Raw genomic sequence first — 23,599 nt, 5'->3', positions numbered from 1 at the left:
CCCCTCTCTAGTGTTATCTGTCACTCAAATTACTTCCATATATCTCATGATTTATCTGTATTTTAAATTACTTATGTTTTTATGAGATGTCTTCCAAAAATGGCTTGTCATATATACTCGGCCTGCCGTCACCATGGATTTGCTGGTCTAGTATTTTTTTTTTTCTTTTTGTATTCTTCAATGAATTACCATGGTTTGTCTTTTCTATGCTCCCCTCTACTTCATATTCAGATGATAAAGAAAAATCTGCTGTACTTTTATTGTTCTGTTTCCCTTCAAGAAATAGACTCGATGTCTGCAGACGAGGAATGGTCAGTATGCTATACTTTTTCTTTTACCATTGACGGAAGGGGACTCACCCGAAAAATCCGAATTATTCCAAGGACGTCAAAAACAACGCTTCTGAGAATACCATGTTTAAATAGGTCATATCAACTTGAAAGCGACTACAGTCTTGACATTGGCGTTTCAGAGTGTGAGACTGTTCAAATACTTCTGACCAATGATGTAGTTGTGTATGGGTTAGTGTATGCAGCGGGTCAACTGACAGCAGGATTTCTGGCGCTGCCGGAGCAGGCTCTCGGCACGGAATATCTTGTCGACTACTTGGGCGTTGAAGGCACTCCGTACATCTTCATAACAGCCATTGAGGACAATACAGAGATATCTGTGAATTCCACTAACGGAGGTGATAGTCCTCAGATACATCATCTCAATGCCAGCAGCTTTACACGTTTGAAAGCGGTTGCTGGGGCGCATGTTTCATCGAATAAAAAAGTTGCAGTAATCGTAGAAGGGGAGCGTGTGAGAATACCTGTCAGAAAGTATGACGTTGGTGTCATTATGGAGCAACTCTTACCGATATCTCACTGGGGTCGTGTTCACATTGTGCCGAGATTTGCTGAAGACATTAAATGGACGCTGCAGGTGATGGCTTTTCAACCAGAAACAATTGTAAGCCTTACCAACTGTGAACTTGCCGGCGTTCAGTACGTTTCTCTCGAAAGTCGAGAGAATTACACCCTATTTCGAGTGAGGGAGGACCAAGCTCCATGTGTCGTTGTTGCAAACAAACCCATTCAAGTCGTTCAGTACATGCACGGTTCAGAGCTCAGCCAGCCAGGTGACCCGAGTATGATCCTGATTGCACCTGTTGAGGGTTATCATGGAAATATAACTCTCCACATTGAGGATAACACATCAGGGACATCGCAGCATGTAGACATTATTACCGAGCAGATTTACACCGATTCATTCAGATTAGGGAACTTAGACATCACGGCCCAGTTGTGGAATTGTTTTAACGTCACCGACATATTTCAATCCGCTTGTGGAAATGTCAGAACCTTCTGCCACCTGTACAAGCAGCTGCCCAATAAGGTGTATCACGTTGGCAGCTCGGACCCATCAGCAAGGATGTTCATCAGGCTGTCTGCGCATGCATCTAACACGGGAGGAGCTATGCTAGCAGACATCTCAATTCCAACAGGTAAGAGCACACTCCGTATCATTCTATTCTTAGCTCACCTGAGCTGATCGCCCTTCGTCCGGCGTCCGGCGTCCGTCGGCCGTCGTCCGTCGTCCGTCGTGCTTCGTGCGTCGTGCGTCGTCCGTCGTGCGTAAACTTTTTACATTTTCGTGTTCTTCTTGAGAACCCCACAATCGATTTTCACCAAACTTGGCAGGTAGCATCCCTAGGGGGATAGGATCTCAACTTGTTCAAATGTGCACCATGGCACACCTGGGGGGCCCCAGGAATTATTAAGGAATTTTTAAAAATCTTCTTCTCTAGAACCAGAAGTGATAGGACTTGGTCAATACTATGAGTTAGTACATTGATGACTGTAGTTTCAAGTTTGTTCATGGGGGATTCAGGGGTGCCCTCCTTGGGACCCATGAGAGGGGGGTCGGGAGGGTCCTTAATGGGGCCTAAATTGAACATGTTCGTCTTCACTTTGAGATCCCCATGTCTGATTTTCACCAAACTTGGTAGGTAGCATCCTGAGGGCGATATGATCTCAGTTTGTTGAAATGGGCACCGTGGCCGATCTGGGAGCCCCCATGGGGGCCCAAACCCCTAGAATTAAGGAATCTTTAAAAATCTTAAAAATCAATACTATAAGTTAGTACATTGATGACTGTAGTTTCAAGTTTGTTCATGGGATTGGCGGAATCAGGGGTGCCCCCCCCCCCCTTGGGACCCAGGAGAGGGGATGGGAATGGGTCCTAATGGGGCCTGAATTGTACATGTTCATCTTCTTCTTGAAAACCTCATGATGAATTTTGAGCAAACTTAGCAGGTAGCATCCCTAGTGGGATAGAATCTCAATTCCTTCCTAGGGCCCCTCCCCCACATTAAGGCATACTTAAAATCTACTTTAGAACCAGAAATGATAAAGCAAAGTTAATACCAAGAGTATGTACATTGATGACTTTAGTTCCAAGTTTGTTCAATGCAGATCCAGCGCTGCCTGCCCCCCCCCCCCCATTTCACCCTTGAGTTGAGGGGGGTATCCATATATGCAGACCTAAGTTTCCCATGTTCTCAGGTAAGAGTGTGCAAGAATGTATGAAGGGTGAAATTGCGATACTAAGATGAGCGCGTGACCCCCGGGTCTCTTGTTAATATTTCACATGTGTGATATTGACAGCAAACCGGTTATAGCAACACAACCATAGGCGTACCCAGGATTTTTTAGAGGGGGGTGTTCAGTGGCGTACCGTTGGTCAAGACATTGGGGGGGGGGGGGGCACCTCATGGAAGCATCAGAATTGCATAACTATACAATTAAATGCGAGCGAGCGGAGCGAGCGAGCTTGAAAATTTTGACATTTTACAGTCCCCAAACTGCCGTTTGTAGCTATATATAATAATGATAATATATAAATATATATATATTTGCTTTGGAAATTAAGGGTTTTGCACCGGGTGCAACTGCTGGCAGTTGCTGGCAGTAACATCAGGAGAATGGCATAACGATTAAATGCGAGCGAGCGAAGCGATCGAGCTTGAAAATTTGGACATTTTACAGTCCCCAAACTGCCGTTGTAGCTATATTTTTTCGCTTTAGAAATTAAGGGGAGGGGGCGCAACGGGCGCAACTGCTGGCAATTACTGACAGGAACATCAGGAGAATTGCATAACGATTAAATGCGAGCGAGCGAAGCGAGCGAGCTTGAAAATTTGGACATTTTACAGTCCCCAAACTGCCGTTTGTAGCTATATTTATTCGCTTTAGAAATTAAGGGGAGGGGGCGCACCGGGCGCAACTGCTGGCAATTACTGATAGCAACATCAAGAGAATTGCATAACGATTAAATGCGGGCGAGCGAAACGAGCGAGCTAGAAAATTTTGACATTTTACAGTCCCCAAACTGCCGTTTGTAGCTATATCTTTTCGCTTTGGAAATGGGGGGGGGGGGGCGCACCGGGCGCAACTGCTGACAATTACTGGCAGTAACATCAGGAGAATGGCATATAACGGTGAAATGCGAGCGAGCGAAGCGAGCGAGCTTGAAAATTTTGACATTTTACCGTCCGAAACTGTCGTTTGTAGCTACATGTATATTTTTTTCACATTGGAGTGAGGGTCGCCCGGTGCGCCCCCTGGATCCGCCACTGGTAGTCAAGGGTGTCGGTTTATGTTCATGATTGGGGGAGGTATGACCTACCAGCGAGGGGGCGTCGAAGTGACCAAGCGGGAGAAGGATGTCCAAAATCTGCACTTTAGAGAGCATCCCCTAATTTGTTTGTGTTTGTGAGTGTGTGTGTTTCATATAGATGGAAAAGTTAGGAAATAGCCAAGGTCAAGTCTTATTATTGGCAATGCAAGGCATTTTAATATAGACTATAGTATGTAAAGCAACACTGCAAAATCAATGATCAAGCTTTGATAGCAAATGTGTACAACCTATCAAACATCACATTGCGCAACATTGCAGCGACTCTTTTTGCCATTCCGATATTCTGAGTACACTGCGCACATCCTGCTTGTATTCAAAATGCCAACCAGGAATCACGCTGAATCACAATCTTTTGTCGTATCCGGGCTTTTTGAACAATGTTATACCTCTTTAATTATATGGTTAAAAGAAATCTTAGAAAAATATATTTTATGTCGATTTCAAAAGCAGTTTACTAACCCTTGAATTACTATTTTCGTATTTTTTTTCTTGTCTTTTTCTTTTTTTTTAACCAGCGGATTGGGGGGGGGGGCACGTACCCCCATGCCCCCCCCCCCCGTAGTTACGCCACTGTTCCTAGACCTAGATATCTAGTGAATTTTAGGCGCAATAAAGTCATCCAACCACAATTTGTAGACTCACACTCAGTTATCTTTCAGTTTTAACTTTCAGTCATTGAAAAAATTCATATCTACTATTACTAAAGATTACCAAGTCCATGTGCTATTACTAATTACATTGAGTAGCAAGTAACTTGCTACTCCCAGAGCTTCCAGAGCTTGCTGCTTCCAGTAGGCTACTATACTGACTGTACTTGGTAGACTGGTAGTTGCTGCCACAGTGCATGGTAACCGCGCAGTGTGTATGTGCGCGTTTGGCGTAGCAACGACGCATCCATAGACTGGTTCCCTCCACGAAGAGCCAAAGATGAAAGGATGAAATCAGTGTTAAAAAACATGACAAATATGAATCCCTGATAGCTTTTCAATGGACTTACATTGCCAACGTCATGCTCCGATTTACTATCAAGAAGATAAACGGTTCAGAGACCCATCTCATCTTGTCTTTCACTGACGCAAACTCACACCTCCGGCCCCCATAGAGACATCCCAGCCAGTAGTTGTGCCTTGTCCGTGATGGAATACTGTATCAGACTTTCCTGATAGTCAACGGTCTTTCCCGTAGTCAATCAGACTTTACCTGATAGTCAACCAGCCTTTCCTGGTAGTCACTGATCAATAACGAACAGAAGTGAATTATTTTCAATTTCACACCATTTAGAAGGAAATACGTGGGAATTTTCGGTTTTGGCGGCCATTTTGGCGGCCATCTTGAATATCTCAAAATCCTCAAGGATGCAAGAGTTGCATCATCCAGATTCGGATTTGGCATTCTCGAAATAGGGTAAAATCATCAGTTGTTTTCAATTTCACACCATTTAGAAGGAAATACGTGGGAATTTTCGGTTTTGGCGGCCATTTTGGCGGCCATCTTGAATATCTCAAAGTCCTCAAGGATGCAAGAGTTGCATCATCCAGATTCGGATTTGGCATCCTCGAAATAGGGTAAAACCATCAGTTGTTTTCAATTTATCACCATTTAGAAGGAAATACGTTGGAATTTCCAGTTCGGGCGGCCATTTTGGCGACCATCTTGAATATCTCTAAACCCTCAAGGATCCAAGAGTTGCATCATCCAGATTCGGAATCAGCATCCCCGAAATAGGGTAAAACCATCAAAAAACATTGGGTGGACGGTAAAACAAGGTTAGGCCCAAAAAGTGGCTTTGGCACCCAGACTATGATGATTGCACCTCAGGAGGTGACATGAAACTCCGAGTAGCAATAAATACAGATGAACCTGCTGTCAACCGAGTGAACTTGTTCCAATACTTATATATATATATATATATATATATATATATATATATATATGTAGTCAAACCTGCCTTAGCGGCCACCTGTCTATAGCGACTACCGACGTGTGCGACCCAAGAAAAAAGCCCTATCAAAGATCCTGTGTAAAGAGATAGAGATAGTATAAAGGTTCTGTATATGAAATTCTTCCGTCGAGATGTTTTCATTGCGACTGATTGCCCTACATCGACGTAAATAAGCACTTAATTGAACAGCGTTCTCATGGTTCTAGTAGTAGCTATGATAAAAAGACACATTGGACCCATGATTTTGAGTTATTACGCAATTAATAATTTGCGTTTTTCTCCCTTCTAAAATAATCCGCAGGAAAATCTGTAGTGTATGTTGTTGAACTTTCTTTCTGATGAGAATGCCCTGTAAGAATGATGCTCCCATTTAACTTCCCATTGTATGTTGCTCAAGAAAACCTTTAAACGATCATGTTTCTAATATCGTTTTAAGCATATCAAGCGCTTTGGCATATAGCGTTTGAAGACTTTGCTGGTGTAGCAACCCCCGTGGCAAATTAATATGATGTAGAGAGGCAGGAATTGATATTAAAAAAAAAAAACGCGCTTTCATAAGTCAACAAGACAACGCTGTATTGATAATCTGTCGAAATCAACATCAAAGAATGAAAACCAAACGATTTGCCCTAAATCAAAGCTTCGGGTAGCTTTGCATATACGAGAACGATAGTCGATAGTACTTGTTCACATGGCATACCGTATGCTTAAATCAAAAGTCTAGGGAAACAGAAGTAGACATTTCGTCCATCATTCCTCCATGATGACTGACAAAAAAAAAAGAAGAAATCACTAATAACAGCAATTGCGATGCAAATCTCGAGATTTGTATCCCACTATAATTTGTGTACATGTGAATCCAAGTAATGCCACTTGATATTGATAATTACTGTAAAAGATTATCTTCAATTATTCTTATGTTTGTGGCTTCCTTCCCTCCAGCACCAGAGAAAACGGAAGAAGATGCCCTATACAATTCTGAGTTGAAGGTAAGCAAATTAAGTTTTCAGCCTGTTACATCAGGATAGTATCATAGTGGTAGATATACGAATTTGCCTCTGTAGTCAAAATTTCTGACGTGGTCCGAGTATGGCGTTCGACACTTTCTTGTCTTGTCAATCAGTCAATGTCATTAACGTGTATCATACGACAAAGTAAATATTGCGTTTGGTTCCTGGTGTTCGCCCTTTTTTGGGGGTCTCATTAACCAAACAAGCCCTGGGAGTATTTTGCTGTGAAAAGTATTGTCTTGTCATCATTAATTCATGCGACTGTGAATTTCACTGCATTATTCTTTTAGAAAGATTGGATGGAGCTATAGTCGATTCAATTGTACGTGTAGGCAATCAGGACCACAATTATAAGAACTTGCCATTTTGAGAAATATATATTAACTTTATTCGACTAAAGGATCAATGTGTAATGGATTTAAGGAATGCTGGTAATTTTCGCGAGCTATTATGAAGGTAATATTGATATTTTTTCAAGTGACACAAACAATATATGAGAGCAAAGTTGTTCCCCCTGGAAAGAAACATTTCATTCTACTATAATTTTAATCCCGGCAAAGAATTATCTAAAACCAAAAAAACAAAAACAAAAACAAGCAAACAAAAACATACATCATTAATCTACGGAAAATAGAAATATGGTCTCCGGACGCTGATGGGTTGAGAGAAAATGTGAAAACAACGTGCTTATTTCTCTTATTATTAGTTGAGAAATTGTCTAGCCCAGCATGGGGACTTCCAGAATTACGAGGACGCCGAGAGATTGCTGGGTTACTTGCTGACTTATCTAGGAAATAAAGACGAGCTGGACTCCGTGGAGAACATGAATTTCACTTTTGACATCTTCACTGATATCATGAGACGCAAGCCGCTGCAATACGCCACCGCCGCAAACACGCAAACTTTCATGAATGTAAGTATGAATTGAAAGAGTGTAGCCGGCACCAGCTCCCCTCCCCCCCCCCCCCCCACGATTTAGTAAGCCCGTGTGTTTTCATCGAGACTGAAGTCAATGATGTATAGGTTGTATAGGATGAGGATAATTTGATTAAATTTCACAGCAAGCCTCCAGGGGATAATATTTACCCTATTGATAGCGATGTGTTTGTGCGATAGCTCCTCTGTTACCTGCTCTGCCATTGAGCCTTGGGCTAATAAAACTGGTATGAGGGCAGCGCAATGCCTGCAAACATGTATCTAAGGTGTCACTAAAGGCAAACACTTCTTGAAAAGTAGCATATTGATCTCACTGATGCTACTGTTTTTTTTTAAACATCACGATTAGTCAAAAGGGAGAGGGAGACATAAGAAGGATATGATTATATCATCAGTGTGACATAATGCAAGTGTTAATTGGGTACACAAATATCGTAGCCGGGGAGGACAATCAAATTAAGGAGTCGGACACAAAGGTTTCCCAGGAGTTACGATCCCATCACTTCAAAACACAAGCTGACCAATAAAATTGGTCGTCTGATTCCAGTACTGAATTAGTCTAAGCTTTAACATTGATATTGTCGTTAGTAGCATTATAATTTCTTTTGTTTTAATTTAGTCATCTTCCATATACAAATAATGCAAAATTATTACAAAAAACAACAACAATTAGCACAAGTTGGTGAAATGGTATATTGATGTATTACAATGGAGTTAACAAACTTTAATACAGAATCGCTGATGTATCTAACAATGGCATAATATTTGAATAAAATCTACGTTTATACACTTGCGCATACATGCACATAATAGACTGATATTCTGATATTCATGAAATTAATACAAGTTGAAATAGCACTAAATCCATTTTTGTTTTCCCGAGCAACACATGAAATCCAGCCATGTTCGTCTTGACTTTCCAGGGATCCAGAAAAGCTTTCACGTCCCCATGATGTAAAATAAAATTAAGTGCGCGTTCTTTTGTACTGTATTATTATGTGCGGGCGTTCTGTATCAACGTCTGTCCACCGATTAAGTCTATTTTAAAAGGACAAGTCCACCTTCATAAACATGTGGATTGAGTGAAAGCAGCATTATTTGCAGAACACATCAGTGAAAGTTTCGATGTTTGCTTCGATGCCTAACTGACAGCAACGTAAAAATCCATACTTGACCATGCTTCTTTCATAGATATTAACCCTTTTACTCTAATCATAAATACTAAATGGCTAAGAAGCCGTCATGAAGCCTGCTCCTGTAGTGCCTATAGTGCTCATGAAATTTAATTTACAGCGCATTTTCTACATCCTGGGAAGGTTCGATAAATAATTCCTTTTTAAAGCGAACGAATTATGAGACTCATTTTAGTCAATATGATCCAATGCTTCGAACTGTATTACAATCTAAATTGTCCATTTCTTCTGAATATAATCCAGCGAGGTGATATCTTAATTTCAGTCCCTTTAGGTGCCTTATCTATCTGCTGTCAAACCATGGAGCTATTTTGTGTTGAAAAGCTCCATAGCTAAACTGGCGTTGTTGTTGTTGTTGTTTTTTTTATTATGTTATGTCGTATTGCGTTTACTACTTTGTGTTGTTTTTACTGCTTCACAGATTTACTGGAGAACAGCTTTTGGCTGAAATGAAATAAACTCAAACTCACAGGTGGAAATTTATGATCTCTTACTCAAACGGTTATAGGCAACTGAATCCAGGGAGAATGACTTTCATTCGAAGGATGGCGTACCAAGAAGAGGTTTATGTTAGCAAATTGCGTGCGAAGTGATTATACTTATATATTGTAGCAAGCATGATTTCCCCCGAGTCAGGATTGTTTACCTCTTTCCCGTGACCCGCTCTTTTACGGATATCTCGTAAGGCTTGATCTGGGGGAACTCCAATCACAGCTTCACTTCACTTCATCCACAATAAACACATCAAACAATCAAAGGTTCATCTCAATATATACTACACACTCAGATGAAAAGAAAATACTGAGTTTCGGAAGATTCAAACGTTTTCGCAAAACGGTGATATCGGTTACAATCACTTTCCAAAACATTAAGTTTATACCCTCATTATACACTTAGCCATCGTTGTTTTGGGTTGTTTTTTTTATAGAAAAAATGTTTAATAATTTTATGAGACTAGCTCATTTCAATAAATAATTCAGCAGCTCCTGACCCTTCCCGCTTTTGCATTGATATCACACACTAAACTAGATCTTTTGCATTTTTATTTGGGAGAGGAGGGAGGGAGTGCCTCATTAAGGAGAAGTTAGTGAAGATTATTGAGCACGTCATTGATACACTACTGAGAGTGTGCTGTCATCTCCTTTCCTAGTTTACAATTATGTGACAATGACTGTTTTTGCTGTTTTGTAACAGACAGAAATGTAGAAAATTCTAAATAAAATAACTGTAAGAACTTCTGTCGAAGTTCAATGAGCTTGGATGTGTTTGTTTATTTGTTTGTTTAGACTGAAGTTAAAATAAAGTCAATATGAGAGAAGGAAGGGACTCACACTTTAAAGCACACTTTAAAGAAAGCATGTTAGCACATGTAAGCACACAGTGGTATGATGCCGGTTTCCAATCATTCTTCTTGAAAATCGTTCATTTTCTTTCACTATACTGCACATAAGTGTTTTAAATGTGTGATATGTATTTATATGTATACAAGTATGTCTCTTTTTTAACCAGATGACAGCCGCAGCAGTACATGTGATATTTGCCGAGAGGACCAACGAGCTCATGGCCATTGCGTGTAGTCAAGAGGTAGACCTACTTTCCCCATCTACCATACACTTAATTTCATAACTCCTATATATGGAAATGTTGAAGTGAGCCCATAATATCTAATATTTCTCACTAATTTCTGAAACGTGGATAGGGTCATCGTCTTCACACACGAAATATTTTGTCTCTTATCCTTGCACCAGAATTTGATGTCGTCACAACTTCACTTTCTTACTACTGGAGCCTAGGGCCTCAGATAGTATTGCTCCTGTGTGAGATCCAAACAGGGAGGTGGGAATCAAACAAATGTCAATGAAATCGACGGGTCATTCAATGACATGCAGTTTGTTTCGAGCAGTGATAACGCACTTATACTGAGCATGATAGCTGCACTAATAATGAAATAACAGTGACGATTACAACGCAGTAATGATCTCTTTCAATTAGAAAATCTCTTCAGTGTTAAAACCCCTCTTTCAGAAACACATGTCCTCATCCCCCTAGCATCGCGAGGTACCAATTTCACAATACTTGTTCAGAGAGGGTTCATCTTCTCAAATAGTTTAGGAGGGATCCGGATTTAGGATTTCATGCGAAGAGGGTTCCATCATCACGTATTGTAAAAGGGACTGCTAGGTCTGTAACTTCGTCAACATACATAGGGTGTATTTAGATGTATTCTGGCAAAGACTCTCATCTTGGTCATGTATTTACTATATTATCGTTCATAATCAAATTGCCTTTTCAATGTCATTGTAATGGCAACTAAAGGCAGCGAATGTAAACGCATCCTTCAGTAGCCCATGAAAGTCAATATACCACTATCACTTCGATCAACGAATTGTAATGGAGGAGAATACGCAAACAGCACAGAATAGCCGACTTTTCCGGTATAGAGCTCTGCCAAACCGCGCATCCCTCTCTCGATGACCTCTTTCAAGGTATAATGTAAAAACGCTAATGATAACTCCTTTCTTGCCCGACAGGAAAGTCTCCTGTCGTACCCTGACGATGTCCAAAGAGAACTGGAGGCTGTCGCGGAGACTGCGGCAGATAAGATTGCCTCCGGCGGACTTTCATCTTTTCAGGCCCTTCGACCCAATGCAGGTATTTCTTTACTTACTAACTTACGTACTTACTTTACTTTACTTTTATTTTTACTTTTCCGGAACGATGATGTAGGTCAGAGCCTGTTCATCGATCAGGATTGCATCTTCGGCTGCTCTTGATCCTTCCAATTATAGCCTGGGCTAATTTCATTGGAACATTGTATCTTGAAATTTAAACAATCTATGGGACTTATATACACATGGCGGGGTGAAAACTGCCTGAGACCAAGGACAAACTTATGATATAATACGTATAGTTACTAGTACTCGTAATCAAATACACAATTCTTCCGATGCTCGTCCAGCTTTACAAGTGGCAGATCGCAAGAACGATCCTGTTTCTATGATGCATAACCAGGTCATATTTTTGGTCCATGCTTTGGCATTAACAACCAGCTCTCCTTTGACAAGTTGCTTCACCACTATATACGATAATATGAATACCAATCATTTACATTTTTAATTCCATTTAAACATTATATTGATATATAATTTAGTAAATATTTGTGTATTGTTCAATGGGAGACAGTCGGGGTGATCACATAATCAAAATATTGCGCAAACTATTTTTGCCCGTGTCGTGTTCTGCGAGAAAATGAAAGCATTCGAAGTTCAATAAATGACCTTGTCATCTGCCCGGTTGCATTACACTGTAAAAAATTTACTGTAGTTTTTACAGTAAATTGCTGGCAACTCTGCTGCACAGTAATTTACTGTAATTTTCATCTTACAGTAAGCTGCTGTAACTTTGTCCTACGGTAAATTACTGTAAATTTCTAATATCTACAGGGAGATACTGTACAATTTACTGTATCTTGCTGTAAAATTTAAAACTTTTGTAATGGTAGCTACTGTAAATTTTGGTTAAATTACAGTAATGTATTGTAATTTTTTGGTTACATTACAGTGATACTGTACACTTCCTACAGTAAATTGCTGTAAACCTGCCCAATTTACCCCATATACTGTACACTTTCCACAGTAAATTACTGTAAATTTACCCAATTTACAGTAATTTACCCCATATACTGTACACTTTCCACAGTAAATTACTGTAAATTTACCCAATTTACAGTGAAATACCATTTAAATTAAAGTGTATTGTTTTACAGTAATTGACACAAAAATACACTGAAGTACAACATTTGCATGAAACTTTGGAAAGTCTTTATTGCATAAACACACAACACAACAATATCCTATTTCCAAACAAAAACAAAATCCAAATAAATAATGCCTCCGGCCACTTCGTTGGCGGAGGCATAAAAATAGCATTTTTGAGCTTTATGTAGTGATTCAGAGCAAAAACTCTGATTTCATGTATAAATTAGCATAATTAAAACAATAAAATCATCGAAGGCAATTAAATATACGATTTTGTAGATTATGACGCAGGCAACATGCATGCTGATTTGTGATCGCGCAATCCACGGCTAAGTTTGTAGGGGGGCCATAATGCCCCCCCCCCCCCTCCCCCCACACACACACAAGACTACAAATAGCCTGGCATTTTTAGGTTTAAATTGCTCCACTTAATGCAATCGTCACACCAAAAAGATTTGAGCTCAATCAGACTTCAGCGAATGTTGCCAACAAAAGGCTTAAATTAAGACTAGTGTTCAAAAGTTATTCCAATGACTAATTTTAGAGATTTGAAAATTAATCTGGGTTTCATTTTCTTTACCCACACTTTGTAATATACCGGTATCTACTAAATTTTGGTCAAAGTATTTTACATTTTTTTTTACATTATAATGGACAGATATCACAATGATTCCTTAATCTTAATACCTTAACCTTGGTGGGCTGGACAAGTTAGTCCTATAAATTGAATGTTTACAATGTTCCCAGCAAACAGCTTATCACAGTATTTGTCAATATCTTCATGAGCAAAGGCATACTATGCAGTGCAGTATACAACTCAGTTTTGAAATTCTTTACAATTGATTAACCAAAACAAGATGAATGCGACTGCATCTCCTATATGCCTCCTCTGAATAGATGGCTCAAATTGTACTTTGATTATTGTGATAACCAGAATAAAAAACATATATATTAGTTGACCTCTTTGACAATGGACCTCACACCTTATAACCCCAAAGTCTGATCACTTTACATCCTCCTAGTCATGAGTACAAAATAGTTGAGGTATATGAATGTATGATAACAAAGCTAAAACAACCCAACAACTTCATATGTATAATGACATCTATGACCTCTTGACTTTGACCTCAGTGAACAAAAATCTAATCAGTTTGTCTCACTATGGTGATGAATACTACATGTTGTTCCAAGTTTTAAGTTCATGGCTCAAATTGTTCAAGAGTGTTGTTAACAATGCAAAAACCTGAATTTTCATGGTAAGTGACCTTTGGCCTACATTTGTCACAATCTAATCTGATTGTCTTCCTATGGTGATACATACATGTACTGGTACCAAGTACAAGTTTGAAGTTAATGGAACAAGTGGTTCTTGAGATATATGGGGTGTTGCAAGAAAGTTGCAATCAATTGCAAATAATTGCTAATTTTGAAACAACCATTCTGATTGGCTCAGGGTCTGCCCTATTAAGAAGACATGCATGCAACAATGATTTTGATTGGCCAGTGACAATCAGTTGCAATTAATTGCAACTTTCTTGCAACACTCCAATAGTGTAAACAAGGCAAAAAATCCTTCAATTTCAGAATTTACCTCTCTAACCTTTGACCTTTGACCTACGTACCCAAGATCATCTACCTATGGTGATACATACTTACACAAAGTTTGAAGTTCATGCCTCAAATCGGTCTGGAGATATCGCATTAACAAGGCTAACGTCTACCAGCACAGCAACTGATGTCTGTGACCTTGACCTTCGACCTACATATCCCAAAATCTAATCATATCGTCTTCATATGGTGATACATACCAGCATCATGTTTGAAATGGATTTTGAGTTATTGCAAGAACGAGGAAGCAGTGAAAAGTGAAAACTTTTTGCCACGACGACTTTACGTGACTTTTTTTCCACGCCACAATGTGATCACCCCCCCCCCCCCCCCCCCCAAAGGATCTAACAAGACTAAAAATTAACCCAGCTCTTTCAGGGTTAGCCTGTGTCTTTAAATTACCAATTACACATTAAATTGCCAAATAGACGAAATTGCATTCAGTAAAATATTCCTAATACATTTGTACTGCAATACTAACCAGTGGGGCTGGCCGCCACAAGCTCTAGATTGCCAAAAAATCTTTGGACAAACGAGCTGTTATTTCAGAACTATATACACAATGTACATCACCGATATTATACATTACACAAAATGCTCCAAGTAAACAGCTTTACACTAGTGGTCTAATATCATACATGTATAAAACTTGATTGCAAAGAACTTCAAAATTTGTTTTCTCAGATGTTCATTCATGCATCAGATTTTGAACATGAATATATAACTCAAAGAACGAGGTATTATATGGCCAGTCAGGGCCATTGTTGTTTTTATAATGGCAGGACGGACAGACAACCAGAAAACATAATGCCTCTGGCACCAACTTTGGTAGGCGGAGGCATAAATATGTAGGGGGAGGGGGCTCTAGCTCGCCCCCGGCGACTACTTACCCCCGAGACTACTACCCCTCAAACAACTACCCTACCCCAGGGTAGCTGTCCAAGGGATAGTTGTTTGGTGGTTAGTTGTCCTGGGGACAGTATAGTTGTCAGGGGCTGACTTTCCGGGGGGGGGGGGGGGGGGGGGGGGGGGGGTTAGTTGTCTAGGGGGGTAGTCGTCAGGGTTGGCTTTCGGGGGGGGGGGGGGGGGGATGGTTTCCTGGAGGGTAGTTCTCCGGGGCATACTTGTCTATTATGTCTATTAGGTAGTTGTCCTAGAATCCCCTTTAAAGGGGAAAGGGGGTACCCAATGCTGAAACAATCTTACTTCATTTAAAAGATCATGATTTTATTAGCAGAATATCACCTGCCTTAAGATTTTTTTTTTTTAAATCATGTTGCCAGAAAATCCCCAAAATATGGTAAGATTTCAGGATATTTTGGCCCCTCAGTTGTGTCCCAATTTCAGCTAGGTAACCACAATGACGTCAAAGTGGTTACCAAGGTTCACGTATTGCAGATGTGTCGCGCCCTAGACTGTACAAAATGCTTTATACCTTGCGCACATTTCGCTAGAATTGGGCGACAAGGTAACCACTTTGACGTCATTGTGGTTAACTAGCTGAAATTGGGACACAGCTGAGGGGCCAAACTATCCTGAAATCTTACCATAATTTAGGGTTTTTCTGGCAACACAAATTTTTAAAAAACTTTAGGCAGATGATTTTCTGCTAATAAAAACATGTTTTTTAAAATGAACTAACATTGTTTCAGCATTCGGTACCCCCTTTAATGAATGTGTGATGTATACAAAAGTATGAAGCAACAAGTCAACATGAATTTCTATAATTATAGGTCCTTTACAATGTGTATATTTCTACACATTCAAATTGAAAAAAGAAAAGGTCTAAAATTTGGACTTTGGAAGTAAAAAAAAATACTCAGAATCAGATTGTAATCTACACTTCTATGACAACACACAGGCATGTGTGTGATTGTTCATACAGGCATTTGAAATTCAGGATGACCTAACAACTGGCGAAATCCACATAAAATATACAGGTTTAAGCATTAAGCCCAGTGAAAATCAGCATATCGGCGTACGAATGACACTTATTTTGGGGTTGTACTGCTGCCTCTTAGATCCTCTGCACTTGGACCCATCAGGACTGATTCCAATTAAGTGTGCCAGCATTCATGCAGGCACTTGGTGGTAACGACACCCTAGGACTGGCTACATGCAGGTAATAATATATAGGTGAAGCATAAAAGCACTGGAAGTCAGCAAATTGGCGTACGAATGACACTATTTTGGGTTGCAGTGCTGCCTCTGGCTACAGGAGTGTAGATTTCAATCTCTAGAGGTGAAGATTAAAGCCACTGGAAGTCAGCGAAGCGGCATACAAATGCCACTACTTTGGGGTTGCACTGTCTCTTACATCCGCCGCACTTGGATCCGTCCAGACTTATTCCAAGGAGATATCTGACAGAGAGAAAGAAAAAAAGATGGTAAGATATTACAAAAATAGATTAATTTCACAATTGAAATGATTTTTTAATTTTTTGTTTGGCTTTATATAAATAATGGACTCATGATTAGCAAGCCTATACTGAAATTTATTAAACATTAATAATAGATTATACTTTTTTTTTTTTTTTTTGCTAGTAAAGAGTCAAGCTCTTCTCTAAAACAAAGGAGGCAAAAAAACAAACAAACAAACTATCAAAAAAAATTATAAACAAACGCAAACACAAACACAAACTAAAAAAAACACCTTAGTATGCCTGATGTTTGTCGGCTAGTCGTTCATAGTTCTTGACATTCTGGAGTTTCACACAGCATTGCCCGAAGGTATGTTTACCTTCAAAATGTGACAGTTGTGAAGAAAATCTTATTTGCCTTACCAAAAACTTATGCTTATGCTTTTGTTTTCTAGGGCAAGCCCACAAGTGCATGTTGCTTACTCCACCAAGCATGATTTTGGTAGCAAAGTACATGAAACATATTTTGGAATTGTCTATTTTTTCAAGAAAAAATGCTCTAGAATCAAAATGCCTTAAGTTCTGATAATTAATGATGTGGATGTCATATAAAACGGGAAGTGCTGATCTATCAAATACCTCAAACAATTCCATATCACAATCAAAAGATCTAGAATGTTGCATTTTCTTAAAGCCACCCTGAATAAATCCCTTTCAATGAAAACAATATAATAACCAGATGGATTCTTGAATGGCAGTCAAAATTAATGCCTCCAACATTGCCATATCTGAATACACTGAACTTTTAATATTTTCAAAAACTTTGATAATCTAATCAGATTATCATTGCCATTATGCATACATGAGTAAAGTTTTTAGTTGTTCTGTCAGTTGCTTCCTAAGTTATCACAAGAATGATGGTATTTTTCATGTATACAATAACCTCTATGACTTTTGACCCCAAATGAGCCAAGTTTGAAGGGGAGCCACCAAAAGGGTCTTCAGCTATCGAGAGAATGAAAACAGGACAGATGAACGGACAACAAAAACAAAAAAAAAAAAAAAATTAATCCCTCCGGCACCCACCTCCAGCAGGCTGCAGCATATTGACACATGATAAAGTACATTCAAAATAAAAAAGAGCTCAGATATTCTATGCTTCTGATATTTTGCATGCCATTAGTACCTCTGGATGAATTCGAGTGTTGTGGATGCGGTGCTCTGATACTGCAAGTTCAGATTGTAGTATGAGGCAAACGGGAAGGATAACCCACAAATGAAGCCTGCTTCAGCTGGTGTAGATTGACCAATAACACCATTTTCCACAAGAACCGTCCATCTGGATGTTGCTGAGGCAATGGGATCCCCTATCAAACAAAAATAAAGTTAAAATTTAATCATTATGACCTTCATTTGGCTTAACTGATTTATGGTTTTGCTTCTGCTACACTGGCTGATGGGAACATCTCTGACACCTTTCACTAAAGAGTAAAATATATTGTATGAAACAAGGTTTCTGATTGGTCAGATTCGGGTGTCTTGTCATTGCGTAATTCATTATATGCCATTTTTTACACAAACTGCCATAAACAACGCTCGATAACGATAAAAATTAATCGATAATACAGAGTTCATTGCACTTTATCAATGAATGTTGCAATGTAGAGTTTGTGAGTTCCGATCCCAAAAGCAGTTTCCCATCTTACATGTATATAACGCATAGTACATGCTCATTTTCGTCAAATATACCGTATATGGATGCACATATTATGGTACATATTCAACTCAAGAGCATGCACTATATGTATAATATTTTCTTCTCATTTTTGATAGACCAGATATGTTTTTTCCTTCCCCCCCCCCCTCCAATCCAATACAAATTGTGGAAATATCACAAGACAAGAGCACAGAGTGAAAAGTATAGATTGTTTTTTGCTCTTTTCTTCCTCTCTTGTTTTTACCATTTGGTTAGGATCATACAGTATTCACATGTCTCCTTGGTAAGTGATTGCATTGTACATTCAAATGATGTTACAGTTTGAAATGAATTAAAAACTGTAAAAGGCTGAAAGTACGATAACTACAAGTCTGGTTAAGAAGATGGACACATAATCTATACAGACATTAATCTACACCCAAAAGTGAAAATGTTTACAATGTCCAATTATATCATTCTACAACGATTTTCAATCAAAATCTTTGGAAGTCTTAAATGATAACGCACCTTGGATGACAAGCTTCGGTGCTTCACATTCAGTTGCCTCGCTTGCTCTTTCGAATTCCTCAGCAGTAGCAGTTACCTAAAGATTAAGGGTGCATAAAGGAAAAGAATCATATGAAAATCAAGTGTTTATACCACAATTACACATTCGATTCAACTCTACACTATAGTGTCATTTAATTGATTTTGATTTAAATATTGCAGTCCCCAAATTTGAAGCTCCAATCCAATCTCAAATCAATTTTCAGTTGTTCATCAATGAACTTGCATAATACTTGCAGGGGGGGGGGGGGGAGAGATTTTTTTTTTAGATGGGGTGTGCCAATGGCTCACTCAACCCCCCCCCCCCCCCACCAAAAAAAAAAAAAGTCTAAGGAACAGTTCCACAGAGAAAAGAATTTAAGGTTCTTGAGAACTAGTAGCTCAAACACATTTAACCGGTTCAATCCTTCAATCCAATGCACTAGCTGGCAAGATGAATTTTATAAAGAAAGCATATTCACAAAGCGTAGAGTGATTGGCATGAAAGCAATAACCAAATGCCTAATTTTTGCACTCCAGACTAATATTGCAAAATATTGTGTGGGTAAAGATAAGAATAAAATGTAATTATTAATTCTTACATCCCAGAGTAGGAAGAGTGCATCATCCTTCACTTTGAAGAAGCTCTGGAGACCTGTCAAGATGGCCCATGCGACCTGGTGCAAGTTGGGATCCCCTTCGCCATATACCGCTTCCACAATTTGGCGGGCACCGTTCTTATCGTCCCATTTCTCCTTCACTAGGAATTGAAGGATGGCTTGTCCTTTCTCTCTAAATGCGGTCAGAAGGGTGGAGGTAATATTGACACCAGTAAGGGTTGCAAAATGCTTATACTGAACATGGTAGGAAGGAATAATCACTGGTCCTTGATTCGGTGTACCATCTGTGGTGGTGGCCCATTGAACCTTTCTTTGTAGATAATATGTAATGGTCATTAAAGTCACCAACATGTATTGCATCTTTCACCTCAATTTGAATCACATTGGACAGAGGGAAGCCTCCATTACGGCTCTGATGTTGGTGTCGTCACTTTGTCGCTCAGCACGGTCTCTCCGCTGTGTTAGTGTGTACTTTGTGTGCGATACGCTTAAACTGACGCTAGCATTTAGCAATCAAAATTTAGGCGAATGTGTATCCAACATGCACTTAACACTGAGATTTGATACTAACTTCAGCATACAGCAGAGAGATCATGTTGAGCGATGACACTGACAGAGAGTTCCCTCGGCCTCTGTCTTACTTGATTCAAATTGAGGTGAAAGATGCGATACATGTTGGTGATTACTCTCTGAAATTTTGAAGAAAATTCTTTCACGGATGCGGGCAGGATATGAAAGTGCATTAGCACCTTCTGTCTCTTCTGACAACTGTAACAGTGAATACTTGACCCAGTCCCACTCAGGCATGCATAGTCAGGAGTGAACGATTTCAGCGGTTATCTTAGAAGTTATCAGAACATACATAAAAATGTACATATGGGACTAGATTCTAAATGTAAACAAGCAATGAATGCACCTCTAACTGTTAGTACTGCCGCTGTTTATTTTGACACCTCGGAAGGCATTGATATTAAATATGCTGTTAATCTTCGATCTGATTTAGCTGATAAAATATAGAATCATGTCATAGATAAAGAGTGATTTTATTAAATGATCTTTTACCGTGGGCGAGGGGTCCATTCAGTCACGTCGGATTTGTCTGCACATACACATGCGCAGTACAGTGCATCATATATCATGGTAGGAAAAAAGAAAAAGAAAAAAAAAAAGGTTGCGTTGTCTGTCGGGCTACCTGCGTTGCTGTGCCATACAAATAAAAACAGTCACTCCCTGCACTGACGCGACTGAATGGACCCCTCTCCCTCGGTAAAAGATCAAATAAAATAACTCTTTATCTACGTATGTCATGTGATTCTATATTTTATCAGCTAAATCAGATCGAAGATTAACAATATATATTTAATATCATCAATGCCTTCCGAGGTGTCAAAATAAGCAGCGGCAGTACTAACAGTTAGAGGTGCATTCATTACTTGTTTACATTTAGAATCTAGTCCCATATATGCATTTTTATGTATGTTCTGATTACAATGTAACTTCTAAGATAACTGCTGAAATCATTTGCTCCTGACTATGCATGCCTGATTGGGACTGGGTCAAGTATTCAGTGAACATTACAGTTGTCAGAAGAGACAGAAGGTGCTAATCAATGCAAATGAAGATAGATCTCAGCTCACACAGGCAGGCTGTACGCTAGCCTAGCGCGCTGTGAACAAAGGACGCCTAGAATAGCCAATCATTGTCATTGTCATTGTCAGCTGGCGGCCAGCTAGGATAGCATGCAGTAAACTATAGACCATACACGTACAGTATGTAGTGCACAGTACTTGTACATGATACGCATTAGGATTTCTCTTCTTCTGATTAAGTCTGCCTCCTTCAATTGACTGTGGATTCTTGCAAACTAACTGTTAGATCCTTAGACAGAAAGATCCGTCTGTCCGGAGGACTCTTTTATATTTTCCCATTAACGCTGTCCTCCGTAGACAGACGGAAGGTTGCAGTACCCATTGCTGTGTGGATGTTCTTAACCACTGTCTCTATGGAAAATTGGGTGAGGTACCTCACCCTTCTCGATTGCGTCTAATTCACGGCCCTAGGTCGGCAAATTTAAGCTTGAATAGTTAAATCAACTATTCAAGAATAGACTACACTCACCAGATTAATGAATAATCCAATATTTCGATAGAATTTTCAACGCAAAACACACATCAACCAGCCCGTCGCGTCGTCACGTTCAAACTGCAGAAACATACAGTATGAATCTATTAGCCAATCATATGCGAGGTAGTTTCTACGTGTTTTTTTTACTAAAACACGTACCTCGTATGTGATTGGTTTACAGATTCAAAATGGCGACCTACGGCTAGCGAACGGCGATGTTGCGATATGGATAAAATTTCTGCATTATAACCGAGTTACTGTAAGTATTTCGATTGCACAATGTGAGAAATTAACCCCAAATATTGCTGCATAATGTGTCATGTCATGTCAAACTTGTTTGAATGTAAAAAAGCTGTCTGAAATTTGGTTTATCGTAACGTTTGATCTGTGCGCGTTGCTCCACACAGGAGCTGAGATCATTGACTTCGGTCTGTATACGGAGGGGATCCGTGAAGCCAGACGTAGTCTCCGCGGAACATTCCCCGACGGACAGATACAGACCGATCTTTCGGTCAATTAGATCCTATGCATTTTAGTCTATAAGTATAGGGCCTACTGCGAATGAAAAACCACACCCTGCGACGTGATACCAATAAAATGTTAAGAAGCACTTATAAGATAATTTCAACTTGTTCTAACATTCTATAGATAGATCTTGTGTTGAAATATTTGAGCTTTCAAAACTAAGTTATTAAAGTCGTTCAGTCCAGTCCAGTCGTCTCGTTCGAATCTGCATGGGGATGGCATAGCTAGGCATAGTAATAGCCACACACATAAAACACCCCGCACACGTACACATCTTAGGTAGACAACACAACATACACATTAACACACACATCTTGCGTAGACAACACAGAAAGCGCGAAAAGTGAGTATGGTTGGGGCACCACCTATCGACAGGGCACCTTCCCATCGACACCCTGCGTATCATGGCTGTTTGCGTATAGAACAAAAAAGTACGCGCGGGATTAAGTGTCATTAGCTATAAAAACAATAAAAACGAAGAAACGAAAATCAAACTCAAACAAACCAAGCTAAAAATTACACATCCGATCAGTAACGACGCATGGCTGTGAAATTCACGTGTATTACCTATGGCCTGTGAAATTCACGTGTATACCTATGCTGTGAAATTCACGTGTATACCTATGGAGGAGAGGGGGTGTCGATCGCAAGGTTCCCTTTTTAGCTGCGCGAAGAAAACGGAACGCACGCACTAAAATTGCGCTATTTTAAAACGGAGATTCATAATCAACGAGACGGTCACGACATTCAAAACTGCAGTATTTATGGCATATTTGAGGTAAGAATTAGGCGGATTTGTATTATATTTTTAGAATAAACAAGCTACAGATCCTTAGGGTGTCGATACGTGGTACCCCCAACCCTACGATGAATTGAATGTCAAATTTCCATGAAATATTACATAATATTGGAAAAATATAGACACAAAATTTCCAGATCTACAAGATCCTTAGAAAAAACATCATCACCACTTACCAGGGAAATTTACACTTGCACTTGATTCTCGATGATTTCCACAGATAACTGGCAACTTATGTTCTCCTTCAGACACCCAAACGTTTGCAGAGATTTATGTTCTGCGCTCGCGCATGGTGCGCATGCGCGTGTGACGTTGTGTATCCCAGAATGCACTTCGGGCGCTCTGTTACAGTAATTTACCGTAACATTTGTCTGCGAAAAGAACAGCACTAATGCTTCCAGGGGCCGTATTCTGAGAGCTCATTAAGTGTCTGATTAGCACTTAATTACCGAATTGGTATTCTGAGAGCATGATTAAGTAGGGGTTATATTAACTACCATAGCAACAAGCGTTTTGGCGGGAAGGACCTACGCGTTTGCGCGTATCAATGCGCGCGCACCTCTAAGAGGACTTAATCACAGAGTTAATTACGAATCGGTATTCTGAGGGTGTAATTAAGTATGAAAGTTAATGGAAAACTTAATGATACCAAAGGGTGTTATTAACTACTCCGATATCAAGCATTACATCGTGTTTTCTCTGCCACAACGATGCTTACCGTCTTCGGTAACCGAGGAGCGGTTGAATCTTGTTATCATGGTATCCATAGAATTCAGAGAAAAAAAGAAATAAAGCCGA

General features: G+C 39.6%; 1 protein-coding gene and 1 long non-coding RNA gene across 3 annotated transcripts in view; one reads left to right on the top strand and one right to left on the bottom strand.

Annotated features, from left to right (window-relative positions):
- The first annotated feature begins 291 nt into the window (after positions 1 to 291).
- The window catches only part of LOC139743345 (uncharacterized), a 42,878-nt gene continuing 19,570 nt past the window's right edge, over positions 292 to 23,599 (top strand). The window contains exons 1-5 of the mRNA XM_071653835.1: positions 292 to 1,489; positions 6,569 to 6,615; positions 7,343 to 7,549; positions 10,275 to 10,349; positions 11,297 to 11,417. Coding sequence (XP_071509936.1) covers positions 292 to 1,489; positions 6,569 to 6,615; positions 7,343 to 7,549; positions 10,275 to 10,349; positions 11,297 to 11,417 — 1,648 coding nt within the window. The remainder of the gene's footprint in view (positions 1,490 to 6,568; positions 6,616 to 7,342; positions 7,550 to 10,274; positions 10,350 to 11,296; positions 11,418 to 23,599) is intronic.
- On the bottom strand, positions 15,794 to 23,049 carry LOC139743355 (uncharacterized). 2 transcript variants are annotated; one of them, XR_011711754.1, is made up of 5 exons: positions 22,978 to 23,049; positions 19,336 to 19,525; positions 18,716 to 18,791; positions 17,678 to 17,858; positions 15,794 to 16,492 (listed from the first exon to the last, which is right to left on the bottom strand). It is a non-coding gene; the product is annotated as an uncharacterized lncRNA (long non-coding RNA). The 2 variants fall into 2 exon arrangements; XR_011711755.1 differs by lacking the exon at positions 22,978 to 23,049 and adding an exon at positions 20,416 to 20,452.

The sequence above is a fragment of the Diadema antillarum genome, unplaced genomic scaffold (assembly GCF_040938485.1).
Source record: "Diadema antillarum isolate AM-2024a unplaced genomic scaffold, OU_Dant_1.0 seq00001071_RagTag, whole genome shotgun sequence".
In the NCBI taxonomy this organism is placed as follows: Eukaryota; Metazoa; Echinodermata; class Echinoidea; order Diadematoida; family Diadematidae; genus Diadema; species Diadema antillarum.
The sequence above is the reverse complement of the archived record's forward strand: the minus strand, read 5'-3'. Positions and strand labels throughout refer to the sequence as shown.